Raw genomic sequence first — 23,111 nt, 5'->3', positions numbered from 1 at the left:
CCTTTCAAGATGTATGAGTGATGGAGTTTGGGGGGGTGTAACATGGGGATTAGCAGCTAATAAAAGTTTGGGTTCCCTTTTGTTTGGGGCTTCCATCTTGTTCCACCTGGTGGCAGGTGGGAGTCCTGTCGCGAGAGTCTTCAATCAAGACCAAGCCGACTGGCTGCTGTTTTGCTCTGGTCTTCCAGGCTGGGGTCCTTGTTTTTTGTCCAAGGGAGCCCTCAGATTTCTCCATTAACACTGCCCATCACTGGCTGCCCGCCTGACCCCCTGCAAAAGGAAAAAGCTTCTCCCCTTTCAGAAGGAGAGAACACCGCCCCACAGCAAGTGGGTTCAAAGCCCAGAAGAGCATGTGGGGTTTGGGCCAAGAGGGATTTGAGGACCCCACATCCCAAGCTCAGGATTGAGTAGGGAGCAACGGCACCCTGGGAGGAAGGGGAGCTGGAGGAGATGGAAAGGAGACCCCACAGGGACAAGGCTGCATCCAGCGCGAGATCCTGCCCGCTTGCGCAGGGAGCTGGCCGCAAGGTGGCGCCACACACCTGCTGGTCGGGCCCTGATCCGCAAGTCCTGTTTTCTGGAGGGAAGTGGAGGAGCTCTTCCTGGGCTTCTGGAAGTCCTAGAAGAGGTTAAGAAGAGAGAAAACGTGAGCAAATAAAGGGGGGGAAAGGGAGGAATTAATTTGCTGGTTGAAGCTGCAATGTGACAGCTTAGAAAATTATGCCTGGGGAGGAGAAGGCAGATAGGGAAAAGCTTTCATCCTTCTCTCGTGACGCCAGAACTCGTCCCGTGAAGCGGAGCGTTGGGGGATTTGGGACAGAGAAAACAAAGCCCCTTTTTCACAGCTGAACTGTGGAACTCAGACACGAGAAGGTGGTCAGGACGAAGGTGGTGATCATCTTGTTCAAGCAAAACAAGATGATTCGGAAGCTTTTGCCCCCAGCACCCAAACGCCACACTCTGCCCGCCCAGGACCCTAGAGTTATTCCTCTGCTTGTGGAGAATGCAAGGGGCCTCGCCATCCTCGGACGCTACCCCTGCCCTCCCTCCCTACTCTCCCAGCAGGACGCGGGAAAATCCTGCCCCGGAAGGACCCAAGAGTAACCACAAGATCTGCCAGGAGGAGGGCAAGCTCCATTCTCACCTCGGAGGGTGCCGTCCCCAGAGAGGCACTCTCTGGCTTTCCCACGGAGACCTCGTCCTCCTCTTCCTCCCCGTTGACACTGCTGTCAATGTAGTCAATCTGCTCCAGGTCGGCGGCATCCACTGGGGGAACAGAGGAAGGAAGGAAGGAAGCAGGTTAGGGCTCAGCTCTCCCTCTTTTCCCCTCCCTCCAGGGCCAAAGTCAGGTCTTGCTGTTAGCAACACCACCCCCTCCATCTGCCTGGCTGCTCACCTGTCCCGTTGCGCTTCTCCCTCAACTGCTTGGGGTCTCTGGCCAGCTCGGCAATGCGGAAGGAGAGGTCTGAAAACTCATCTGTGGACTGAGAAGCGGGGAGAACGAGGGGCGGTGAAGGAGGAGAGAGGAGAAATACTCCTACTACTACTCCTACTACTACTAATTTATTTATACCCCGCCCACCTGGCTCGGTTTCCCCAGCCACTCTGGGCGGCTTCCATAGAAACCAAAAATACACTAAAATATCATACATTAAAAACTTCCCTGAACAGGGATGCCTTAAGATGTCTTCTGAATGTCAGGTAGTTATTTATCGTTTTGACATCTGGTGGGAGGGGGTTCCACAGGGCGGGCGCCACTACCGAGAAGGCCCTCTGTCTGGTTCCCTGTAGCTTTGCTTCTCGCAATGAGGGAACCGCCAGAAGGCCCTCGGCGCTGGACCTCAGCGTCCGGGCAGAATGATGGGGGTGGAGACGCTCCTTCAGGTATACTGGGCCGAGGCCGTTTAGGGCTTTAAAGGTCAACACCAGCACTTTGAATTGTACTCGAAAACGTACTGGGAGCCAATGTAGGTCTTTCAAGACCGGTGTTATGTGGTCTCGGCGGCCGCCCCCAGTCACCAGTCTAGCTGCCGCATTCTGGGTTAGTTGTAGTTTCCGAGTCACTTTCAAAGGTAGCCCCATGTAGAGCGCAATGCAGTAGTCCAAGCGGGAGATAACTAGAGCATGCGTCACTCTGGTGAGACAGTCTGCGGGCAGGGAAGGTCTCATCCTGCGTACCAGATGGAGCTGGTAGACAGATGCCCTGGACACAGAATTAACCTGTGCCTCCATGGACAGCTGTGAGTCCAAAATGACTCCCAGGCTGCGCACCTGGTCCTTCGGGGGCACAGTTACCCTATTCAGGACCAGGGAGTCCTCCACACTAGCCCGCTCCCTGTCACTTTATGATGCTAGAATTCTATAGCCCTGGAAGGTGATGGACTCTCCTTTGTATTTTAAGCAGAGTTTGGATAGCCTTCTGCCAGGCATTAGTGAGCTGTGATCATTGGCCACTTCTCAGGCCCTTCCAACCTTGCAATCCTATAACGGCATGTCTAGGATGGGACACAACCGGGCCGGGAGGCTCACGTCACGCCCCTCTGGCTGTTTTTCGAGGGCTGCCTAGGCAGGGATCAGAGCCCCTGCAAAGCCCTCCCTCTTTCCCCTTCGTAACTGTAAAAAATGTCCCCGCAAGGAAAGGAGGAAGGCGTTCCTGCACCTCGTTCCCCGACCACCGCTTGCTCCCGCTGTCGACGCTGTTGAAGCCGGAGTCAAGGCCGCCGTACTGTCGCACGGGGTAGAAATCGTCCGGGAGGCTGTGGGAACAGACACAGAAACAATGCTCTTCCGGCCCCAATCCGGCGGCTAAAGCAACTCCAGAGCCACGCTGCTCCTTTCCATGGGGCAGCAGCTGCTTAGCAGAGCCTCTCAGGCCCCCCACTGCCCGCCTTACCACGTCCCGAAGCCGGCGGGGCGGGTTCCTTGTGCGAATTCTGCCAGGTCAGGCCGCGCCTTGCTGCAGGCCTCCATGTTGAGGTATTTGAAGATGTGGATTTTGCCTTTGGAGCAGATCTGTGGGGAGAACGGGGGCGCTGGGTCACAGGGTGGCGGCGGCGGCCCCCGCAAAACGAAGGCCGTTCGCCCCGTTTAGCGAGGAGGAGGTGCGACGAGTTGCCGGATCGTGCCTGCCTTCCCTGCCAGCCTGTTGCACATCCTGGCCCCCAGGCCCCACTCAGAGCCCCCACTAACGGCAGGATAAATGGAAAGGGTGGGCAGAACCACAGGCCGGCTCCGGCCCCCCCTTCCAAGCAGTCTCTGCTCTCAGCTGCCCGCCCCCCTGCTCCCCTGTTACCTGCGCAGGTGGGAACTGCAAAGGGTTGTTCTCCAGCAGGATGGACTGCAGGTGCCGCAGGTGGCGGTAGCAGGTGGGAATGCGGACGACACGGTTGCAGGAGAAGTCCAGCCGAACCAGGGGCAGCTCCGCCAGCTCTGAGGTGGGGCAAAGCACAGGCGTCCGTGAGTGAGGGGAAGAAGAGGGGCAGGGAGGGCTGCCCCCGTCGCCCGTTTAGAAGCAGGGGATCTGCCGGTGCCCAGATGGCGCTGGCAAAGGGGGAAGGCTTTGGGCAGGGACCGACCTTCGGGCAAGACGGCGATTTGGTTCCTCCGGACGTTGAGGTCCCGAAGAGACTCCAGGCCGCCCACGCTCGCCGGCAGGGACTGCAGCTCATTGCTGCTGACGTCCTGAGGCAGAAAAGAGGATTCGGGGAAAGGTCACAGGTGAGCAGAGCCCCATCCCAGTGGTGGTGGTGGGGGGAGGGAGAGCCCTGGAGGCAGGGAGAGAGCCTTAGGGGTGCCAGTACTAAGACCGCTTTGGAGGCATCTCCACTAGGGCTACGGCCTTTTCAGCACTGGCCCCGACGTGGTGGAACGCTCTGTCACAAGAGACCAGGGCCCTGTGGGACTTGACATCTTTCCACAGGGCCTGCAAGGCAGCTGTTCCGCCTGTCCTTTGGTCTGGACTCAGTCTGACCCTTATGTTTCCCTCCCCGTATTGGTTTTGATCTATGGGCCACTATTAAAAGGAGGCTGCATTTTAAATTAAAATTTTATTTTAAATTGTCCCCCCCTATGTTATGTTTTTACTATAATTTTACTGGTGTTAGCCTCCCTGAGCCCAGCTCTGGCCGGGGAGGGTGGGGTATAAATAAATAAATAAATAAATAAATAAATAAATAAATATCATCGCATGGGGCAGGGAGAGAAAGCTTATTTAATTAAGAAAACTTAAATTAAAAAAGAAAGCTTATTTAATTAAGAAAACTTACATAATTAGCAATTTAATTTAATTTTTTAAAAATGCAACCACTACCTCAAAGCAGTTTACCGAAAAGATAAAACAATAAAATTAAAAGGACATAGACTGTCTAACGGCTGACGGGCTGGGTAAAGAGGACGGTTTTTGCCTGGCACCCAAATACATGCAACGGTAGCACCAGGCGAGCCTCTCTGGGGAGGGCATTCCACAAATGGGGAGCCACCACAGAAAAGGCCCCGTTCTCGTGTTGTCTTGGTATGTTTGAGTGGGCAGAGAGGGCCCCCCCCGTCACAATTCTACCTAGGCATCCTCAAGGCGATTTGGGGTGAGAGAGGGATACAGGGGGTTGTCCTAGTGGATTGAAGCATGTGATGGCTGTGTGTGTTGGGGGGTGGTCCTGCTGCCTTTGGGGTTCAGGTCTGGAGGGCCTTGGGGGATCCCTCCCACTGCCCACGTGGCTTCAGCCCAGCTCAGCGTGGAGACACCAGCGAGGCCGAACCCTGGGGGAAGCCAAGCAAAAGATGCCCACCCTGTCCCTTGGAGGAATTTCACCCCATGGCGTTGCCGACTCACCAGCTGGCGGAGGGTACCGAGGCTGCCGATATCGTCCGGCAGGGAGACCAGCTTGTTGTTGCTGGCGATGAGGACCTTGAGGGGCAGCCGGCAGAGGCAGGAGGGCAGGGAAGAGAGCTGGTTCCGGCTGCAGGGAAGAAGACAACAGTGGAGGAGGAGAAGGAGAGATCTGGCTTCCCAAATCTCAGGGGAGACTGGCAAAGCAGGATGGGTGGGCTGGGGAATGAGGAAGGGAGCGGGGGCGCTTATTCCATTTTGTCTTCTCTATTTCCCGACTTTCACCCCGAAGTCCCACGGCAGGTTGCAGCATCAGAAGCAATTTGAAAAGTAAAGAAAAGGAGGGGACATTCTACCCTATGTGGTGGGAATGGAATGAAATTAAAAAGTTTTGGGAAATGATATACAATGAATTGAAGAAAATGCTCCACCTAACATTTGTTAAGAAACCTGAAGCATTTTTGTTAGGGATCGTAGGAAAAGACCTGCCAAGGAAACTGAAAAATATCTTCATTTATGTGACAACGGCGGCGAGAGTCTTAATAGCACAAGGATGGAAGAACGAGGAAACACCGACTAAAGAATCATGGCAAGAGAAATTGATGGACTATGCAGAATTGGCAAAATTGAGACATAAACTACGGGACAAGGATAACTGCGATTTTAAAGATGAATGGGAACCTTTTACAAAGTATTTAAAGAAACAGCAAAGTGAACTGGACTCCTTGGCAGGTTTTGACTAAACGCTCACAAACTCTTTATCGACAATAATCAGTCAGATAAATTAAGGATCTATACCGTTTTGTAACATGCAGAGAATAGCATTTGTAGAGAAACCAGAGATTGGAACTGAGGGAAGTCGGGGGGGAGGGGGTTATTTTATGGGGGGGATCAAAGATGATATGTTTTAAGATAATATGTTTTGTTTAAATTCTTAATTTTTTTTTTAAAAAAACAAGCAATTTGAAAAGATGTGAAACGGCATTGTCATAATGGGGCTATTGTTGGAATAACCTTGGGAAACTGAAAAGAAATAAAAGCCAATTCGAAACAGCTTGCAACCAGGGAAACAAGATGGGTCGTAAAAAGCCGCAGCTCAGGTGGCAAAAGCCAGGGGCTGGGCGCACTTCTGTGGGGAGAAGGAAGGAACTTCCAGTTCCAGAGGAACTTCCGACAAGGCCCCCTCTGCCGATCTCAGCACCCGGGAGGGTCTGTATAGGGGGCCTGAGTATAGGGGGCCTGAGTATAGGGGGCCTGAGTCGCGCAGGGCTTTAAATGCCAATGTGAGGGAATCCAGAAAGCCCTCGCCGCCCCTCTGGAGAAACACCCCGTTTCCTCCCCCCCCTTCTCTGGCTCCCCCCTTGTGCGAGTTACCTGACGTTCAGGTAGGTGAGGGCTTGGAGGTTGGCGATGGCGGGGGGGATGCTGCGTAGGCAGTTGTGGTACAGGCTTAGCCCCTCCAGGGACATCAAGTGGCAGGCGTCTTCGGGGACCTCGGCAAAGCGGTTTCGGGAGAGGTCTGGGAAGGAAGAGAACAGGGTCTTTAAGCTCCCAGGAAGCCCCTGCAGAGTCCAAAAGGAGGTCTCCCCCCCAAAAAAAATCACTTCCAAGTGACTCTGGCTGGCTGACAGAAGCCTCCGCCGAGGCTCTTTGCTCCAGCCCAAGATGGGCAACTTTGGGGAGGAGGAGTCAGGCAGCCCCACAGCGAAGCCTCCCCAGGGGCAGGTTGCTGGAGGCTGAGGGGGAAGGAGCGTTCAAAATCCCCCAGATGCCAGGCACGCTTTGTGACTGGCGTGGGTCCAGTTGCGACCGTGTGCGTCTCAGGTGGGAGACCAAGTTGGCCACGGACATCTCCACCTGGCTGGCTTCTCCTGTTCTCTTACGCAGGTGAGCAGAAGACCTGATCCACTGCATTCGTACAGCGGAACCTCGGTCGCCAAACGCTTCGGGAGTCGAACGTTTCGGCTTTCGAACACTGACCACCCGGAAGTGAATGCTTCCGTTTTCGAACGCGCCTCGGAAGTTGAACGGCTCCATTTTTCCCGCAACGGATTTCGGCAACTGCGCCTTGGTTGCCAAACGTTTTGGAAGTCAAACGGTCTTGCGGAACGGATTACGTTTGACAACCGAGGTTCCGCTGAATACTGCCTTTTCCTCCAAGGAAAACATAGTTCACACCCCCCCCCTCAATCAATTCCTTACAACGACCCTGCGAGGGAGGTTAGGAGGCCGCGACTGACTCCAAGCTCACCCAGGAAGCTTCAGGGCTGCGTGGGGGTTTGAGTGGTGTATTCTGTTTGAACTACATGCTGTATACTGTTTCAAGATTCAGCATGGCCCAACTTTGGAGTCACAGAATTGGGACCCCGAGGGCTGCCTAGTCCAGGAATCACAGCTGAAGAATCTCCGAGAGCCTTAAAAACCTGCAAGGGAGGAGAGTCTGCCCGTTCCCCTGTGAATCGGCTCTGACCCTCTGAAAGTTCGTTTGAATCCCTCGCTTTGGGTCCTGCCCTCTGCAGCAGCAGGAAACAAGGTTGTGCCCAATCTTACAGGGGAAACCTCCTTCTTTGGAGGTCTTTAAGCAGAGGCTTGACAACCATATGTCAGGAGTGCTCTGATGGTGTTTCCTGCTTGGCAGGCGGTTGGACTCGATGGCCCTTGTGGTCTCTTCCAACTCTATGATTCTATGATTTCTGAAGGTGGCTCTCTGATACGATACAATAATCTTTATTGTCATTGTCCCATACAGAATAACGAAATTGGGAAAAAAATATCTACATAAAAAATTCAAAACCAATAAGCCTGCTATCCCAGCTATCCCAACCTGGTTAGCTCCCTAAAAACTCTGATACCCCATTTTAAAAATACAATATACTCCCATAGAGACTACCTTAAAGGAAAAGGGACCCCTGACCATTAGATCCAGTCATGACCGACTCTGGGGTTGCGGCACTCATCTCGCTTTACTGGCCGAGGGAGCCAGCGTACGGCTTCTGGGTCATGTGGCCAGCTTGACTAAGCCGCTTCTGGCGAACCAGAGCAGCGCATGGAAACGCCGTTTACCTTCCCGCTGGAGTGGTACCTATTTATCTACTTGCACTTTGACATGCTTTCGAACTGCTAGGTTGGCAGGAGCAGGGACTGAGTAACGGGAGCTCACCCCGTTGCGGGGATTCGAACCGCCGACCTTCCGATCGGCAAGTCCTAGGCTCTGTGGTTTAACCCACAGCGCCAACCGCGTCCAGAGACTACCTTACACTGTGTTTAAAATCAAAATCGCACTTGGGTAGAAACTGTTTCTCAGGCGGCTAGTCCTAATCTCAATAACCCTGGACCTTCTTCCAGAAGGCAGAAGCTGAAAGAGATCGTTTCCGGGGTGCGCACTATCCTGCGCTATCTCTGCAGCTTTCTTGTGACACCTGGAAGCGTAGATTTGATCCAAGGTGGGAAGAGGGCACCCAATTATTCTCTCTGCAGTCTTGACAACCCTGGACAGCATTGTTTTTCCCCTGGCTGTGCAGCTCTCAAACCACACACACAGACCTTAAGTTAATACTCTCTCCACAGTACAATGGTAAAATGCCATCAACAGGTCCTTTGAGAGATTCTGCTCTCTTCATCAGGTCTTTGCTGTTTTCTCCCCAGGTTAGGTCATCTCTCAACTCCATTCCCAGAAATCGAAACACTGGGACCTGTTCCACGCACTTCCCCTCAATAATAAGGGGCTGAATATTCAATTTACCTTTCCTAGAGTCCTATCTGTTGTCTGTTCTCCAAGCTGAGCCTACCCAACTCTCTCAACCGTTCCTCATCACAAGCCAGACAAGACCGCTTCCTCTCCAGCCAGGCAAACCCCTGCAGGCTGCCCATCTGGGGGGTCTCTGGTCAGCTAAGCCTCCTGACCCCCTCCCTCCAGGAGTCTTCCCACCCTCCGCCTCAGGGAATGTTGCAGAAATTTATGTATAGGCTGGGGGGGGGGTTGCCCCTCTAGCAGATATCATGCATATGCAGCCCACTACCAAAACCAACACAATCACTTTTGTGACTTGTCCCCACAAAACACTTCTTCACAGTTTCTTCCTGCCTATTCAAAGGGCCTTTGCTGCACGATACCAAATGTAAGAATTCACTGATCAATGGATCTATGTACTGGCTCACTGGGAAAACTTCAGAAATTCCTATAGACATGTGAGCATCCTGAGACCTGAGTGCCAGACAGGTAGCCATTCCAGAAAGAACAAACCCAGATGGAGACAAAAGGGTGGGATGAACTTGGCTGGGAAAGAGGGAAATGTAAATGTCTCTTTTGTTACACTTGATGGGTGTTTGGTGGAGGGCAAGGAGAACCATGGAGCAGGGTCCAGGATGCTCAGATTACGGCCACCAGACCTCCCCTTTCATGATGTATGAGTGATATAGTTTTTTTGGGGGTAACATGGGCAGGGACGCGGACTTAGAAAAAATATTGGGGGGGCCCGGGAAAGCTCATGAATAATAAATAAGCTCATGAATATGCAAATAAAGTGGCTCTGGCCCTAAATAGGGCAAGCCACGCCCCCCAGCCAGCCGATTGGCTGGCTGGGAGGTGTGGCCAGTCGGGATTCCCCTGTTCTCGCGGGATTTCCGGCAGTGCCTCCGATTAGGGCGCGCGGCTGGCTGGCTGGCGAAGGAGCAGGTGAGGAGGAGGCGGGGGACGGCGGCGGCGCTCTGCTGAAAGGGCGCCCGCCCGAGATTATTGGGGGGGCCGAGCCCCCCCCAAAATTTTTTTGAGGGGGCTCGAGCCCCCTCAAGCCCCATGGAGTCGGCGCCTATGAACATGGGGATTAGCAGCTAATAAACGTTTGGGGTCTCTTTTGTTTGGGGCTTCCATCTTGTTCCACCTGGTGGCAGGTGAGAGCCCTGTGGCGACAGACTTCAATCAAGACCAAGCCGACTGGCTGCTGTTTTGCTCTGGTATTCCTGGCTGGGGTCCTTGTTTTTTGTCCAAGGGAGCCCTCGCATTTCTCCGTTAACAGGAAGAAGGCGACAGAGACAAGGCCTTCGGTGTGTGTGTATGAATCTGCAAGCAGTCCTCCCTCTCTGAAGTCCACCAAGGGTGGAGAGCCCAGCAGGCAGCTCCAGGAAGGCCTAGCGCTCGCTTTCTCCTTTGTGTCGGCTCAGATGATGTTTTGGAAGGAGGAGGAGCAGCAGCTAAATTTAGAAGCAGCCCTTCCAAGTATCCAGGAAGAGAGGCTCCTCCAGTGCCCAGAGGAGGAGGAAGAGGCGGTGGGGCTGAGGCCAGTCACTTCTCCACGGGGTGGGCTTCCTCGCAAGGAGGACCCCTTGGCAGCTGCAAGAACAACAACAAATCCCGCCCGCCTTCGAGTTCCCGGCTCAGCGTTTGCTCCTTGAAGCATTCTGCATTAAAAATGGGTCGGTTCGTGGGTGAGGCTTTTTCTGCAAGGGGGGAAATCTCAAGCGTTAGAAGCTCAGATATGAAAGTGGGGCGCCAAATGGCTCCTTAAACCAGGGTTACAGTCGCCAGTCGCCAAAACGGAAGGCCTGGTCGCCATTTGGGGGCCTGACAGCTCTTAAGTTGTATTTTCCAATACGGCTTTTGGGTTCCGGAAATTCATTCTGATAAAACGTAACGGGAGAGAATTCTACAGGATGTGTTGCTGGTGTGTGATTCAAGGATCGCCAGGCAGGCGCCTCCAGGTGGTGGAGACATCAGGCACCATCCGGGCATCTTCACCTGGTCGCAGGTGGCCGATAGCCAGGTGCAAAATGTGCCTGATCTTTCTGAAGAAGAGGCCAATTGGGGAAGGAGAATCTTCTGAAGATCGGCAGAGGCAGGAAGAGACCGAAGGAACTGGGTGAATGTTGCCCAGAGGAATGGGGGGTTTTTTGGGTGGGGAGAAAAAGTGCGGGTGGTAACAATGATGAGCTTAAGATGAACTGGCTAGATCTGAGGACAAGAGCAACTTTCGCATCCTGTGGTTTTCCAGCAACCAGGATTCAGAAGCAGAGCAACGCCTCTGAGGGCAAGGTCGGCACACGCTCGACCTGGGTGCGAATGGTGCTCTGAGGATGCTGACCAGCTCACCTGTGCTGCTGCCACCATCTCCCCATGCAGCGTTTTCATGGGGTGGGGGGTAGGCAGAGAGAGGAGGGCGCTGCAGTAGCCTGGCAGATGGCGGAATGGAGCCAGCCCCCCCCCCCAAGTTCACAATAGTGACAGAACAGCTGGTGCACATGACCCTGCCCCAGACACAGACGCCCACTGTATGCACCGGGAGGGCCCAGCTGGGTAAACGTTTTGTCAGCCATACGATCCGGAGAGGGCGGCACGAGGCAGAGAAGAAGGGAGCGTTTTGTTCACGAGGGAGAGCCTGAGGGAGACTCTGCTGCTGGCGCAACGAAGCTGGGAGCTGCCAGGAGGACGACGGGGCCCAGGAGGAGGAGGGTATCGTAGGGAGGGGGCTTCTCTTTGGGCAATGCCCCTCAGCCGGCCGCGACGAAGAAGCCGCAGGAGATGCCAGCCTGGATGGGGACACCGGGCTCCGGACAAACTGGGTCTCTCTCTGGGCACCTGTGGCTGTTGGCATCCGTCCGTCTTGGAAGACAACGGAGGAATGCGCCTTTGGGGGTGAGCTCAAGAAATTCGCAAGAGGCAGCGTGGTCTCCAGAGCCACCAGTATCCTAACAACCTAGGAAGAGGATGCAGGAGTAGCCCAATGGCCCAACTTGTCCCACGTCCCAGGGGTCTGACGAGCTGGGAAACCTGAAAGTGGGTTTCCAGCAACTGGGACCACTGATAGCCTTCTCCTCCTCGTCCTCCATGGATTTGTCCAATCCTCTCATCACTTGGGACCGCCTCTCCTGGCATGCCCCACGGAGGACCTTAGAGTCTTCAAACAAAAACGTCTTGAAGGTCCCAGGCCACAGGGAGGTTAGGCCGGCTTCAACTAGGGCCAGGGCCTTTTCAGCTGTGGCCCCGATCCGGTGGAACGCTCTGACACAAGAGACCAGGGCCCTGCGGGACTTGACATCTTTCCGCAGGGCCTGCGAGACGGAGCTGTTCCACAGGGCACAGTCTGACCCCCTCCTTTGGTAATCCTCATAGAACTCTTGCCCAATGGTTGCCTTTAATTTGATTCAGAATTGATTTTAGAATGAACTGATTTTAGAATGCTGTGTTACTTTTATTGTTGTTAGCCGCTCTGAGCCCGGCTTTGGCTGGGGAGGGCAGGATATAAATAATTTTTTTTAAATTATTATTGTTTCTCTGCAGCTGCTTGATATGAGAAAAGCCTTTCTGGACCAGGCCAAAGGGGCCCCCTCTCCTAGTCCAGCTTCCTCTCTTGCCAGGGGCCAACCGGATGCCACACAAGGAAGCCTCGGAAGCAGGACGTGGATGCAACAGCCCCACCCACCCGCCTGGGACCCCCAGCAAGAGCAGTGTTCGAAATCCCCCAGCCGCAGTTTGCTACTGGTTTGGCTCCAACTGCGTCAATGTGGAGATTTCTGGGCACCAGGTTGGCGACCCCAGTTTAAAAAGCTCCGCCTTAGTCCAGAGTTAATGCCATTTCCATTTCCAGGGTGTCCCTTTCTCCTTCCTTGCAAACTGGGACGAGTGAACTGTTGTAAGAGCGAGCTACACTCAAGCTATGAGATTATAGAATTGTAGTGTTGTAGGGGACCCCCCAAGGTCATCTTGTCCAACCCCCTGGTGAACAGACATTCCGTTGTGGCGCCCGTAATCTAGATTTATAATCTGACTGTGGAGGGAGAACATGGTTGTCGCGGTTGGTGGCCAATCAAAGCTCCACGCTCCACGCACTTGTCCAAACCAGGGTTTCCCAAACTTGGGTCTCCAGCTGTTTTGGACTACAACTCCCATCATCCCTAGCTAGCAGGACCAGTGGCCAGAGAAGATGAGGATTGTAGTCTGAAAACAGCTGGAGAGCCAAGTCTGGGAAACCCTTATTCTGAAGTCATCCATTTAGCTGGAGCAAATTCCATTTTTTGCTGGAATCAATGTTACCCCTTTTTCTGAATCCTTGAAGTCCCTTCTTGCCCCGTCTCCTCTGCCCCCCTCCCCCCCAGGTCTCCTCTTCTGCCCCCTCTGCCCTTCCTCATACGGCCCTTTCGTCCAGCCCACATGCTGCTTTGCAACCGTTAAGTAATAAGCAGAAGGGGGCCTGTTTTGTGTCACGCTAGGCAGAAAGGAAGGGGGCGTCCACAGGAAGGATAAGCGGCAATCTTACACTGGTGACCCCGCTCAGAGTCCGTTGAGTAGGAGTCTGCAATGGGATGTAGCTTCCTCTGGGGACTTGCGCTTTATGAACATTGGATCAGGTCCAAGGGGGGCCCTCTAGTCCAGAATCACTGTCCTCGCAGTGGCCAACCACATTCCCATTATGGGAAGCCTGCAAGCAAAACCTGAGCACGAGAGCCACTCCCCCCCCCCGCAGTTTCCAGCAACTGGGATTCAGAAGCATCACTGTCGTAAGACCCTGACCCCAAGTGCGGAGGCCAGGAGCCATCTAAAGCCTTCCAGGAATTCGTCAAATCCCCTCTGGCAGCTGTCTAGGTCAATGGCCATCACTGCCTCTGGTGGGAGGGAGTTCCACAGTTGAACTACGCACTGCTTGAAGAAGAACATTGTTTTCTCTTTCCTCTATCTTCCAACATTCAGGATCGTCAGATGTCCCCAAGCCCGAGCGTCATGCAAGAGGGAGAAAAACTTCTCTCCATCCATTTTCTCCATGCGTAATTTGAGACACCGCTTTCATGCCCACCCCTGGCTCCTTCTAAACCTAAAAAAGCCCCCAATGTTGAAACCCGTTGTCACGGTCCGGTTCATGGGCAATCAAAGTCCCGGCTGGGGACGTCAGGACTGGGGGCAAGATAGTGGGGTGGGAGCAGGAACGGGAGTCCAGAAGCCAGGAAGCCAAGGTCAGAGGGTCAGAGAGCTGGGAGTCAAAAAGCCAAGGGTCAGGAAGCAGGGAGTCAGGAAGTCATGAAGTCAGGGGTCCGAGGATCAAGAAGGAAGGAGCCACGAAGTCAGGGGTCCGAGGATCAAGAAGCGAGGAGCCATGAAGTCAGGGGTCTGAGGATCAAGAAGCAGGGAGGCTGACCTTATATCCCTTCCCGGCTCTTGCCACCAGGTGCTGTGAGTTACCAATTGGCCTCACCTGTGTGGCCACACCATGCCTCTTCAGAACAAAGGAAGGCCCCAGTCCTGCAGAGTCCTATTGGTCACAGGGCCTGGCTCCTGCAGGCACACCTGACACCTGTCCTCCAGGAGGAGTCCTTTCCCTTTCCCAAGAAGAGCGATGGAGGAGATATATTTAGGCATCAGACCTGCCCTGAGTAGGGGTTTCTTTTTTCCTTTTAGGGTTGGGGGACAAGGAGCGTTGCCAAGCTGTGTTGCTGCGGCCAACTTTCTTAGAAAGGTATGCAGAGATTCTGGCTGGCTTTGGGTGGCTGCCCAGGCCTTGCTCCTCCCTCGACCACGGCAGGCGTGAAAGAAGCGGAAAAAATCCCCCTTATCAGTGAACGTGCAACTGCAGCACAGATTAAGCAATACTGGGGAGCTGTTCCTTGGGAGGTGGTGGGGGGGTGGAAGGAGGCAGGCACAGCCCTGACTTCTGGAGATAAAGGCTGCTTTCTGCTTATCCGCCTGTACAATAGCGGTTGGCAGTGCCAACAGAGCTGACCTGAGGAGCTGCCCTGATGCACCACAGCAAAAACGCCGCGAGATGAGATCTGGAGGAACTCCACCGCTAACTTTGGCACAAATCCGCTAATCGGAGCTTCGCTGAATTACAGAATTGCAGAGCCATCTAGGGCTCACCTAGTCTAACCCCCTGCAAAGCAGGAATCACGGCTAAAGAATCCCCGACCGATGGCCATCCGACCTCTCTATTTAAAAAAGCCTCCAATGAAGGGGAGTCCACCGCCTTCCAAGAGAGTCCGTTCCACTGCTGAATAGCTCCTGCCACCAGAAAGTCCTTCCTGATGTTTAGTCAGAATCTCCTCTATTGCAATCTGAATCTGCTGAGTTCGGTCTGAACCTCTGGAGCAGTAGAAAACAAGCTTGCTCCATCCTCCAAGCTGCGTTCGAAATTAGCCAGGCGCCAGGCGCGTTTTGCACCTGGCTTTCGGCCACTTGAGACCAAGTGAAGATGCCTGGGCGCCAGGACGGTGGTGCCTGATATCTCCACCCTCTGGGGATCCCCGGATCTGGACAGTTTCTGCACCCCAAGACCCCATCCTGTAGAATTCCATCCGTTATATTCAATCTGCACAATCGGGTTGAATTTCAGAAATCAAAATGCTTTTTCTGCGCAGCCTGAGCAGGCGCCCTCCCCCTTAAGAAAAAGAGGCCGGAAGAGGCCAATATATGATCAAGAAGAAAAGTTCTCAAAGCCCTTAAACGAGCTCAAGGTTGTCCTCTGAACCAGCCAGACGGAGAATCAATCACAGCCAGTCCAATCGCTCGAAAAATAAGACTTTAGAGCCGTCTTGGCCCAAAAAGGCAATGGCAATGGCATCCTTGGGTTTAGGCCTGCTTCCGATTCTGGTGCCAGGAGATTACAGGAAAAGCGTCTCCCGGCGCAACCAACTGCAGCTACTGTGCAACCAGGACGCAAGGCCCCACCTGAGCGCTTCCCTTTTGGAAGGCAGGTACAAATTCCCCAGATAAAACCCCTCTCTCCGCAGCTGGAAGGGACTGAGCGGGGAAGGCAGGAATCCTGCCACTGTGATAATAATAATAATAATAATAATAATAATAATAATAATAATAATAATAATAATATATTTATACCCCACCCATCTGGCTGGGTTTCCCCAGCCACGCTGGGTGGCTTCCAACAGAACACTAAAACACAATAACCTATTAAAAGCTTCCCTAAAGAGGGCTGCCTTCAGATGTCTTCTAAAAGTCAGGTAGTTGTTTATTTCCTTGACATCTGGTGGGAGGGCATTCCACAGGGCGGGAGCCACCACTGAGAAGGCCCTCTGCCTGGTTCCTTGTAACTTGGCTTCTCGCAATGAGGGAACCGCCAGAAGGCCCTCGGAGCTGGACCTCAGTGTCTGGGCAGAACGATGGGGGTGGAGACGCTCCTTCAGGTATACTGGACCGAGGCTGTTTAGGGCTTTAAAGGTCAGCAGCAACACTTTGAATTGTGCTCGGAAACGTATTGGGTCTTTCAGGACCGGTGTTATGTGGTCTCCCAGTCCCCAGTCTAGCAGCCGCATTCTGGATTAGTTGTAGTTTCTGGGTCACCTTCAAAGGTAGCCTCACGTAGAGCGCATGGCAGTAGTCCAAGCGGGAGATAACTAGAGCATTCACCACTCTGGAGAGACAGTCTGTGGGCAGGGAGGGTCTCAGCCTGCGGAGCAGATGGTCTGATGTGTTGCAGACGCTGCCTCCTTCCTTGGGGCAGGTCTAAACCACGTGAGAGAGAGAAAGGAGATCTTGAGAAATGTTTTGGTCTGGAGGAGCCAGGAAGGAGGGAAGCCCGTCGTCCCCCCTCCCCTGCAAGGGCTGCCCCCCCCCCGCCTCTCCTCGGGAGCTTCCTGCCTTCCTTCCAGCTCTTGCTTCAGATCCAGAGGCAGAGAGAGGAGCTACGTGCTGCAGCAGCAACAGCAGCAGCCCCCGTCTCCCTCCGTCCGTGTCCTGCGCCTGAACCCCTTGGCGTCCTTCCCTGCACACACGACTGGGGCTCCTCCCACTATCCTGGCAACAGAGGCAGGCAGGAAGAGAGGAAGAGGCAACACACACAAGCCCCGGATCAAGGCCGCTCCGCTGCCCAGCCCCAAGAGCATAGGAGGAGCATCTGTCAGACCAGGCCCAGCGTCCTGTCCTCAGAACTGAGGAATCTCAGATAGACTGCCCTTGGTCCTGGAGGTTCCATCAGGACATCGGAAGAGCCCGGCTGCTGGGTCAGGCCACAGGGGCCCACGGAGCCCAGCAGCTTGTCCTCACGGGGGCCGGCCAGATGCCCATTATGGGAAACCAGCAAGCAGGATCCGGGCGCAAGAGCAACTCCTCTGTGAATCTGTCTAATCCTCTTGTAGGTTCCCGAAAGGAGGATGTGAAGGGGAACGAGAGAGGGGTTAAGGTGGGGGACAAGGTGTCTTTCCAGCAGCATTTCCAAGCCTGGTGCTTTCCAGATTTGGCATTTTTTTGGACTACAACTCCCATCAGCCCCCAGCCAGCATGGCCAATAGTCAGGGAGGGCACCGGGTTGGGGAAGGCTGCGTCAAAGGGTTGCAAGCGGACTTAGGCCCGGCTTCTCCTGCAGAGGGATGCAAGTTGCCACCCCCACCCCCCGCATCCTAGCTATAACGGAGAAAATTACACATAATTTGAGATTTCAGCTACAACCTCCAGACGCTATTTATACGATCTGGCATTCCTTTCTTACATATACAGTGGAACCATCCTTTTCGAGACAACCTTCGTCACAAGCCTGGCAAATCGGGAACTAGACTTGATCACCTAAGGCGGCTGGTATTCTTTTTACATGGAGACAACATCTATTATTCCCACTTTTTCTTTTCACGCCTATTTCAACCCACGTACTTATTCGACGTGCCCCTTTCATAGTTTCGCTTTTCGTCTTTTATTTCCCATCTCCTTTTTTAACGGCTCTCCCTGATTTAGACACATTATAAAACCAAATTTTAAAATCTTTAGTAGGGCTGGGCGATAGGACATAACCTAGGTTTGAACTCCATATCGTGATAACGGTTTCATAAGATTTTACCTGGCAATATATCGCGAATCGTGATGCGCATGTGTGGGGAAAGCCATGAAGCCAGCCATAGCTTCAACTCTGTTTAAGACACCGTGATATGTTGGTATATCACAATGTTTAGCTGGTGGTATATCACGGTATTGAAAACCAGACAATGTCTAGCCCTAATCTTTACCAAACGCCTACCCCAAACGTATTTTTCAAGGCCTAGTAACTTGATTTGGAGAGATAATCTCCAGTAGGCAGACATCTGCAATGGACAGGGGTGCAACTGCAGGTAGATACGACCCATAGATTGTCACCTGAGGCCCTTCTTTGTGCTGCCTCCTCCATGGAAGGAACATCAAAACGGGGCCTTTTCGCCGGTGGCTCCCCATTTGCAGAATGCTCTCCTTAGGGAAGCCCGCCAGGCGCCATCACTGTATATCTTCAGACGCCAAGCAAAAACATCCCTCTTCAGCCAGGCCTTCAGCTACCTGTGGCCTTTTAGAGCTGAGGCTCGTTGGTTGCTTTTAATGCACTCCCCTGCCCTGGTTTTAACACACATATATTTTTGCACGTCATTTTGTAAGTGGCTTTGAGTTGCCATGGCAAAAAAGGAGTGACTAATTAATTTAACTAATAAATAAAGAGCAGCGATCATCACGCCATGCGCATGGGAGGAGTTGCCATGGCAAAAAAGAGAGACACTAATTTAATAAATAAATAAAAGAAATAAGAGAGTGGCGATGGCCGTGCAATGCGCATCTGAGGTCAGGCCTAGATGTTCCACTGGCTCAGTTGCCCCCCTGCCCGCCCCTGTGCGGAAACGGCCCCACGGCCCACCCCCCAAAAGGAAGGAGGGGAGATCCGCCCTGAAGCCGGTCAGCTCCCCTCCTGGAGGGCAGAGAGAAAGGGGCTGCCTTGCAAACTGATCTCTTGCAGAACCGCCAGGCATTTTTGCAGCTGGCCTGCCTCCTGCAAAGGCGGACCAAGGAGGCAGCTGCCCCTTCCTCTCCCTCTCCTTCCCACCCCCCAGCCAGAGCACAGGGGAGGGGGAAACGACACCCCCCACCCCAGCTAAAAATAAGAGCTGGGGGAAAAGAAACCCCCAACCCACCAGATGTTTCCTTTCTGGGATAAAAGGAGGAGTTTTTGAAGAAGTCGCTGCTGCTGCTGGCTGGCCGGCTGCACATTCCTCGCAGGTGGAAACGTTGGGTGGGAGCCAGGAGGGAGCCTGGCTTGGGGGGGGTGCTTCTCCTCTAGCTAAAGGTGCTCTGATGGGGGGTGGACAGGAAGAAGGCCCCCAGAAGACAAGGCTGCAAAGCCTGCAGTCCCCTCTTGCTCACGCCCAAGGATGGCTCCAGGGGGGACATGGAGGCCACTTCTGCGTATTCTTATATTTATATCTCACTTAAACCTGGCAGGGTATCTCTGGGAGAAGAATCATAGAATCATAGAAGAGTTGGAAGAGACCACAAGGGCCATCGAGTCCAACCCCCTGCCAAGCAGGAAACACCATCAGAGCACTCCTGACATATGGTTGTCAAGCCTCTGCTTAAAGACCTCCAAAGTAGGAGACTCCACCACACTCCTTGGCAGCAAATTCCACTGTCGAACAGCTCTTACTGTCAGGAAGTTCTTCCTAATGTTTAGGTGGAATCTTCTTTCTTGTAGTTTGGATCCATTGCTCCGTGTCCGCTTCTCTGGAGCAGCAGAAAACAACCTTTCTCCCTCCTCTATGTGACATCCTTTAATATCTTTGAACATGGCTATCATATCACCCCTTAACCTCCTCTTCTCCAGGCTAAACATGCCCAGCTCCCTTAGCCGTTCCTCATAAGGCATCGTTTCCAGGCCTTTGACCATTTTGGTTGCCCTCCTCTGGACACGTTCCAGTTTGTCAGTGTCCTTCTTGAATTGTGGTGCCCAGAACTGGACACAGTACTCCAGGTGAGGTCTGACCAGAGCAGAATACAGTGGCACTATTACTTCCCTTGATCTAGATGCTATACTCCTATTGATGCAGCCCAGAATTGCATTGGCTTTTTTAGCTGCCGCGTCACACTGTTGGCTCATGTCAAGTTTGTGGTCAACCAAGACTCTGCTGCTCCAGAGAAGCGGACACGGAGCAATGGATCCAAAATACAAGAAAAGGTATAGGGGGAAACCCTATGGAAATCCAGAGAGGGGTCCCTAAGACTGTTGGACGATGCCTTGTACGCCTCCGTCCAGCAACTCCTGCAGCCAAGCTGCTGCCCAACGTCCTGCTCTGCTTTTCTTTGGACCACACCAGCAAAGCCAAGGGGGGGTGTCTTGTCATCTGGGAAGCCCGGGACCCCCAGACACCCCCCCAGGCTTGCACCCCAGGGAGGCCACTTTGCCTTCACCCCTGGAGACGCACTCCATTGTCTCTCGAGACAGACAGATGCCAGCATCATCTATCTCTCAACCTCCTTCCTTCAAAGAGCACAAGGTGGCGTATCTATTTCTCCCCCTGCATCGCCACAACAACCATGTGAGGAGGGTAATAATAATAATAATAATTTATTATTTATACCCCACCCATGTGGCTGGGTTTCCCCAGCCACTCTGGGCGGCTTCCAACAGAACACTAAGAACAGAATAAAACTTCAAACATTAAAGCCGTCCCTAAACAGGGCTGCCTTCAGATGTCTTCTAAAAGTCAGACAGTTGTTTATTTCCTTGACATCTGATGGGAGGGCGGGCACCAACACCGAGAAGGCCCTCCGCCTGGTTCCCTGTAACCTCACTTCCCGCAGAGAGGGAACTGCCAGAAGGCCCTCGGAGCTGGACCTCAGTGTCCGGGCTGGACAATGGGGGTAGAGACGCTCCTTCAGGTATACTGAAGGCCGAGGCTGTTTAGGGCTATAAAGGTCAGCACCAACACTGTGAATTGTGCTCGGAAATGTCCTGGGAGCCAATGTAAGTCTTTCTGGACTGGTGTTATGTGGTCTCGGCGGCCGCTCCCAGTCCCCCCCCACCCCCAAAGCTTGGAGGTTCCCCGGCGCCGACCCGCAGGTTTGACCCCCTTCTCACACCTGTTCGCGCTCCTTGCACGGAATGGGGCAGATGGGGAGGAACGGGGCTCGCCGCTGCCTCCGCTCACCCTCCCCCCCTCCGCCGGCGGTCCCGCGATTCTTGGCTTTTTGGCGGTTGGCACAGAAGGAAGGCAAGGGGGAGGGAAAAAAATTGAAACTTGCACTTTCGTGCGTCCCTCCCGGTGTGACGCTGCGCGCTGACGTCACGGGGCTGTAACGTGCCCCACATGGTGGTGTGCCTCGAGATTTTTTTCATAAAACAAGTGTGCCTTTGCCCAAAAAAGGTTGGGAAACACTGCCATAGCAAGTCAGACTCCTGGTGCATCTGGATCAATACTGTCTACACTGGCTGGCAGCAGCCGCTCCCCAGGGGTTTCTGGCGGCCCTACTAAACCATAGTTTAGAGGTCCTGGGCCCTAAGGAAGTCAGACTATCCTCCACCAGGGCCAGGGCCTTCTCAGTGGTGGCTCCGACCTGGTGGAATGCTCTGTCCCAGGAGACCAGGGGCCTGCAGGATTTAACCTCCTTCTGCAGGGCCTGTAAGACAGAGCTATTCCGCCTGGCCTTTAATTTGAATTCAGCCTGATCTTTTATTTCCCTTCCCTCCCCCTCCCCTTTTATGAAGATCACCCGCTCTGAGACCCCACAGCGAATTCTCCCCTGGTCTCCTCGCTGGCCCAAGTAGGACCAATTCAGCCAGCTAGCCCTGGGGATTATCTAATACTTATTGGATGGATTTCCCGTAAATTGATTTCTGAACTTTGAACTTTATTGTTATTCACGTTTTTATACTGTATTTAATGCTGCTTTTACAATTAAGTGTTTTAAATTTGTTGCTAGCCGCCCTGAGCCGGGTTTTCTGAACCGGGAAGGGCGGGGTATAAATAAAAATTTGTTATTTATTTATTTACCTGGAGATGCCGTTGGGGGCTGGGCTTCGGACCGCCTGCATGCAATGCTAACGCTCTCCCGCTGAGTTAAGAAGCCCCTTCACCAAAGCAGAGATCCGCAGAACTGCGGCGTTGGAATGGGTCCCAGGGGTCATCTAGTCCAACCCCCCTGGAATTGTGGCTGAAAGATCCCTGACAAATGGCCACCCAACCTCTGCTATAAAAACTTCCAAGGAAGGAGAGTCCGCCACCTTCCGTCTGTCCTTGTTGAAGGGCTCTCACTGTCAGAAAGACCCTCCCGATGTTTAGTCGGAATCTCCTTTGTTGTGGTTTGAAGCCCTGGGTTCCGGTCCTCCCTTCTGGAGCGTCAAGAAACAAGCCTGCCCCACCCAGCCCTTCAGGTATTTGAAGGTGGCTCTCCGCCTCCTCTTCTCCAGGCCAAATACCCCCAACTCCCCCAAATGCTCCCCCCAGAGGCCTTGGTTCCCAGATCCCAAAAGGTTTGGACTTTGCTGGGTCAGCTGCTGCAAAAACCTGAGAGGCAGCTTGTGAGCATTTCAATGCGCCCCCCAAAAAAACTTCTGGACTGCACCCCCTGCCAGCTCCAGCTGAAAGAGCTGTGCCCCCATGAGCCCCCCCCCCGCCGTGTGGCCCTGCAGGGGCTGGTGGGAGTTGTAGTCTGAGAGGTCTGGAGGGCGCCAGGACTGGGGAAGGCTGTCTTCAAGCGAATGTTCACGCACACCTCCCAGGGCTGAGATCTGCAAATTGTCAGCAGACAGCTGAGAGGCCTGGCGTGAGTGTGTGGGGGGGAGGTCTATGGGGACTGGAGGGACCCCGTCCCCCTCTGACAGCCGTCTCTCTCTCTCCGCCCCCCCCCCCGAAACAAGAGTCCCATTTCACAGCTGCCGTTGGCATTAACATTCCTCAGGCAAGGCGGCCAGGCCGGCCGGCCGCCCAGGACACCCTCCGGGGAAGCTGTGGGGCTGGACCCGTCCTGCTCCCCATTCGCTCTGCAAGCCCACTTCAGGCTAAAATCACAGATTCTGACACACAGGGGTGCTTGAGTCCATGGCCCCCTCCACCAGTGGGAATATCCCAAGCCAGGGGGGCATCCCTTCTGCAAGCCACACGGAGAAAACGGAATAGCTACGCTCTGCCTCCACAGTTTACTTATTCATTTATTTTCAAAGGATCATAGAATTGTTGAGCTGGAGGGGAACCTAGGGGTCATCTAGTCCAACCCCCAAAAATGATATTCCGCCTTTTATATACCGCTTTTTTCTATAAGGAGCTCAAGGTGGGGTACATGCATCTCTCCCCCCCCCCCCGGGGCTCATTTAACCCCCACAACAGCCTTGTGAGGTAGGTCAGACGGATGGAAGGCAGTGACTAGCTCAGTAGGAGATGGTATTAACAGGTAGGATTGTAAGTTGTTTTTATCTGTAACAACAGCAGCAAGAATATTATTGGCACAAAAAATGGAAACGAGAAGAGCTACCGACGAAAGAAGAACGGAGGACGAAGTTGATGGACTATGCAGAATTAGATAAATTAGCAGGAAGGATTCGAAAGCTGCGAGATCAGAGATTCTTAGAGGACT

The 23,111-nt window shown here is 53.5% G+C and overlaps 1 protein-coding gene across 4 annotated transcripts in view; it reads right to left on the bottom strand.

The window, feature by feature from the left end:
• The window catches only part of LRCH4 (leucine rich repeats and calponin homology domain containing 4), a 69,641-nt gene that overhangs the window by 12,980 nt on the left and 33,550 nt on the right, over positions 1 to 23,111 (bottom strand). For 3 of the 4 annotated variants that reach the window (XM_081167882.1, XM_081167880.1, XM_081167883.1), the window contains exons 2-10: positions 6,200 to 6,344; positions 4,829 to 4,955; positions 3,576 to 3,681; positions 3,293 to 3,429; positions 2,894 to 3,012; positions 2,660 to 2,756; positions 1,397 to 1,484; positions 1,145 to 1,266; positions 543 to 619 (exon numbers count right to left, since the gene is read on the bottom strand). In XM_081167882.1, coding sequence (XP_081024008.1) covers positions 543 to 619; positions 1,145 to 1,266; positions 1,397 to 1,484; positions 2,660 to 2,756; positions 2,894 to 3,012; positions 3,293 to 3,429; positions 3,576 to 3,681; positions 4,829 to 4,955; positions 6,200 to 6,344 — 1,018 coding nt within the window. Of the gene's footprint in view, positions 1 to 542; positions 620 to 1,144; positions 1,267 to 1,396; positions 1,485 to 2,659; positions 2,757 to 2,893; positions 3,013 to 3,292; positions 3,430 to 3,575; positions 3,682 to 4,828; positions 4,956 to 6,199; positions 6,345 to 9,759; positions 10,001 to 23,111 lie in introns of those variants that run through there. The other variant, XM_081167881.1, reaches the window with a different exon arrangement.

Source organism: Podarcis bocagei, assembly GCF_964188305.1.
Source record: "Podarcis bocagei genome assembly, chromosome: 13".
Classification (NCBI taxonomy): Eukaryota; Metazoa; Chordata; class Lepidosauria; order Squamata; family Lacertidae; genus Podarcis; species Podarcis bocagei.
This window is presented reverse-complemented; position numbering and strand designations above follow the sequence as displayed.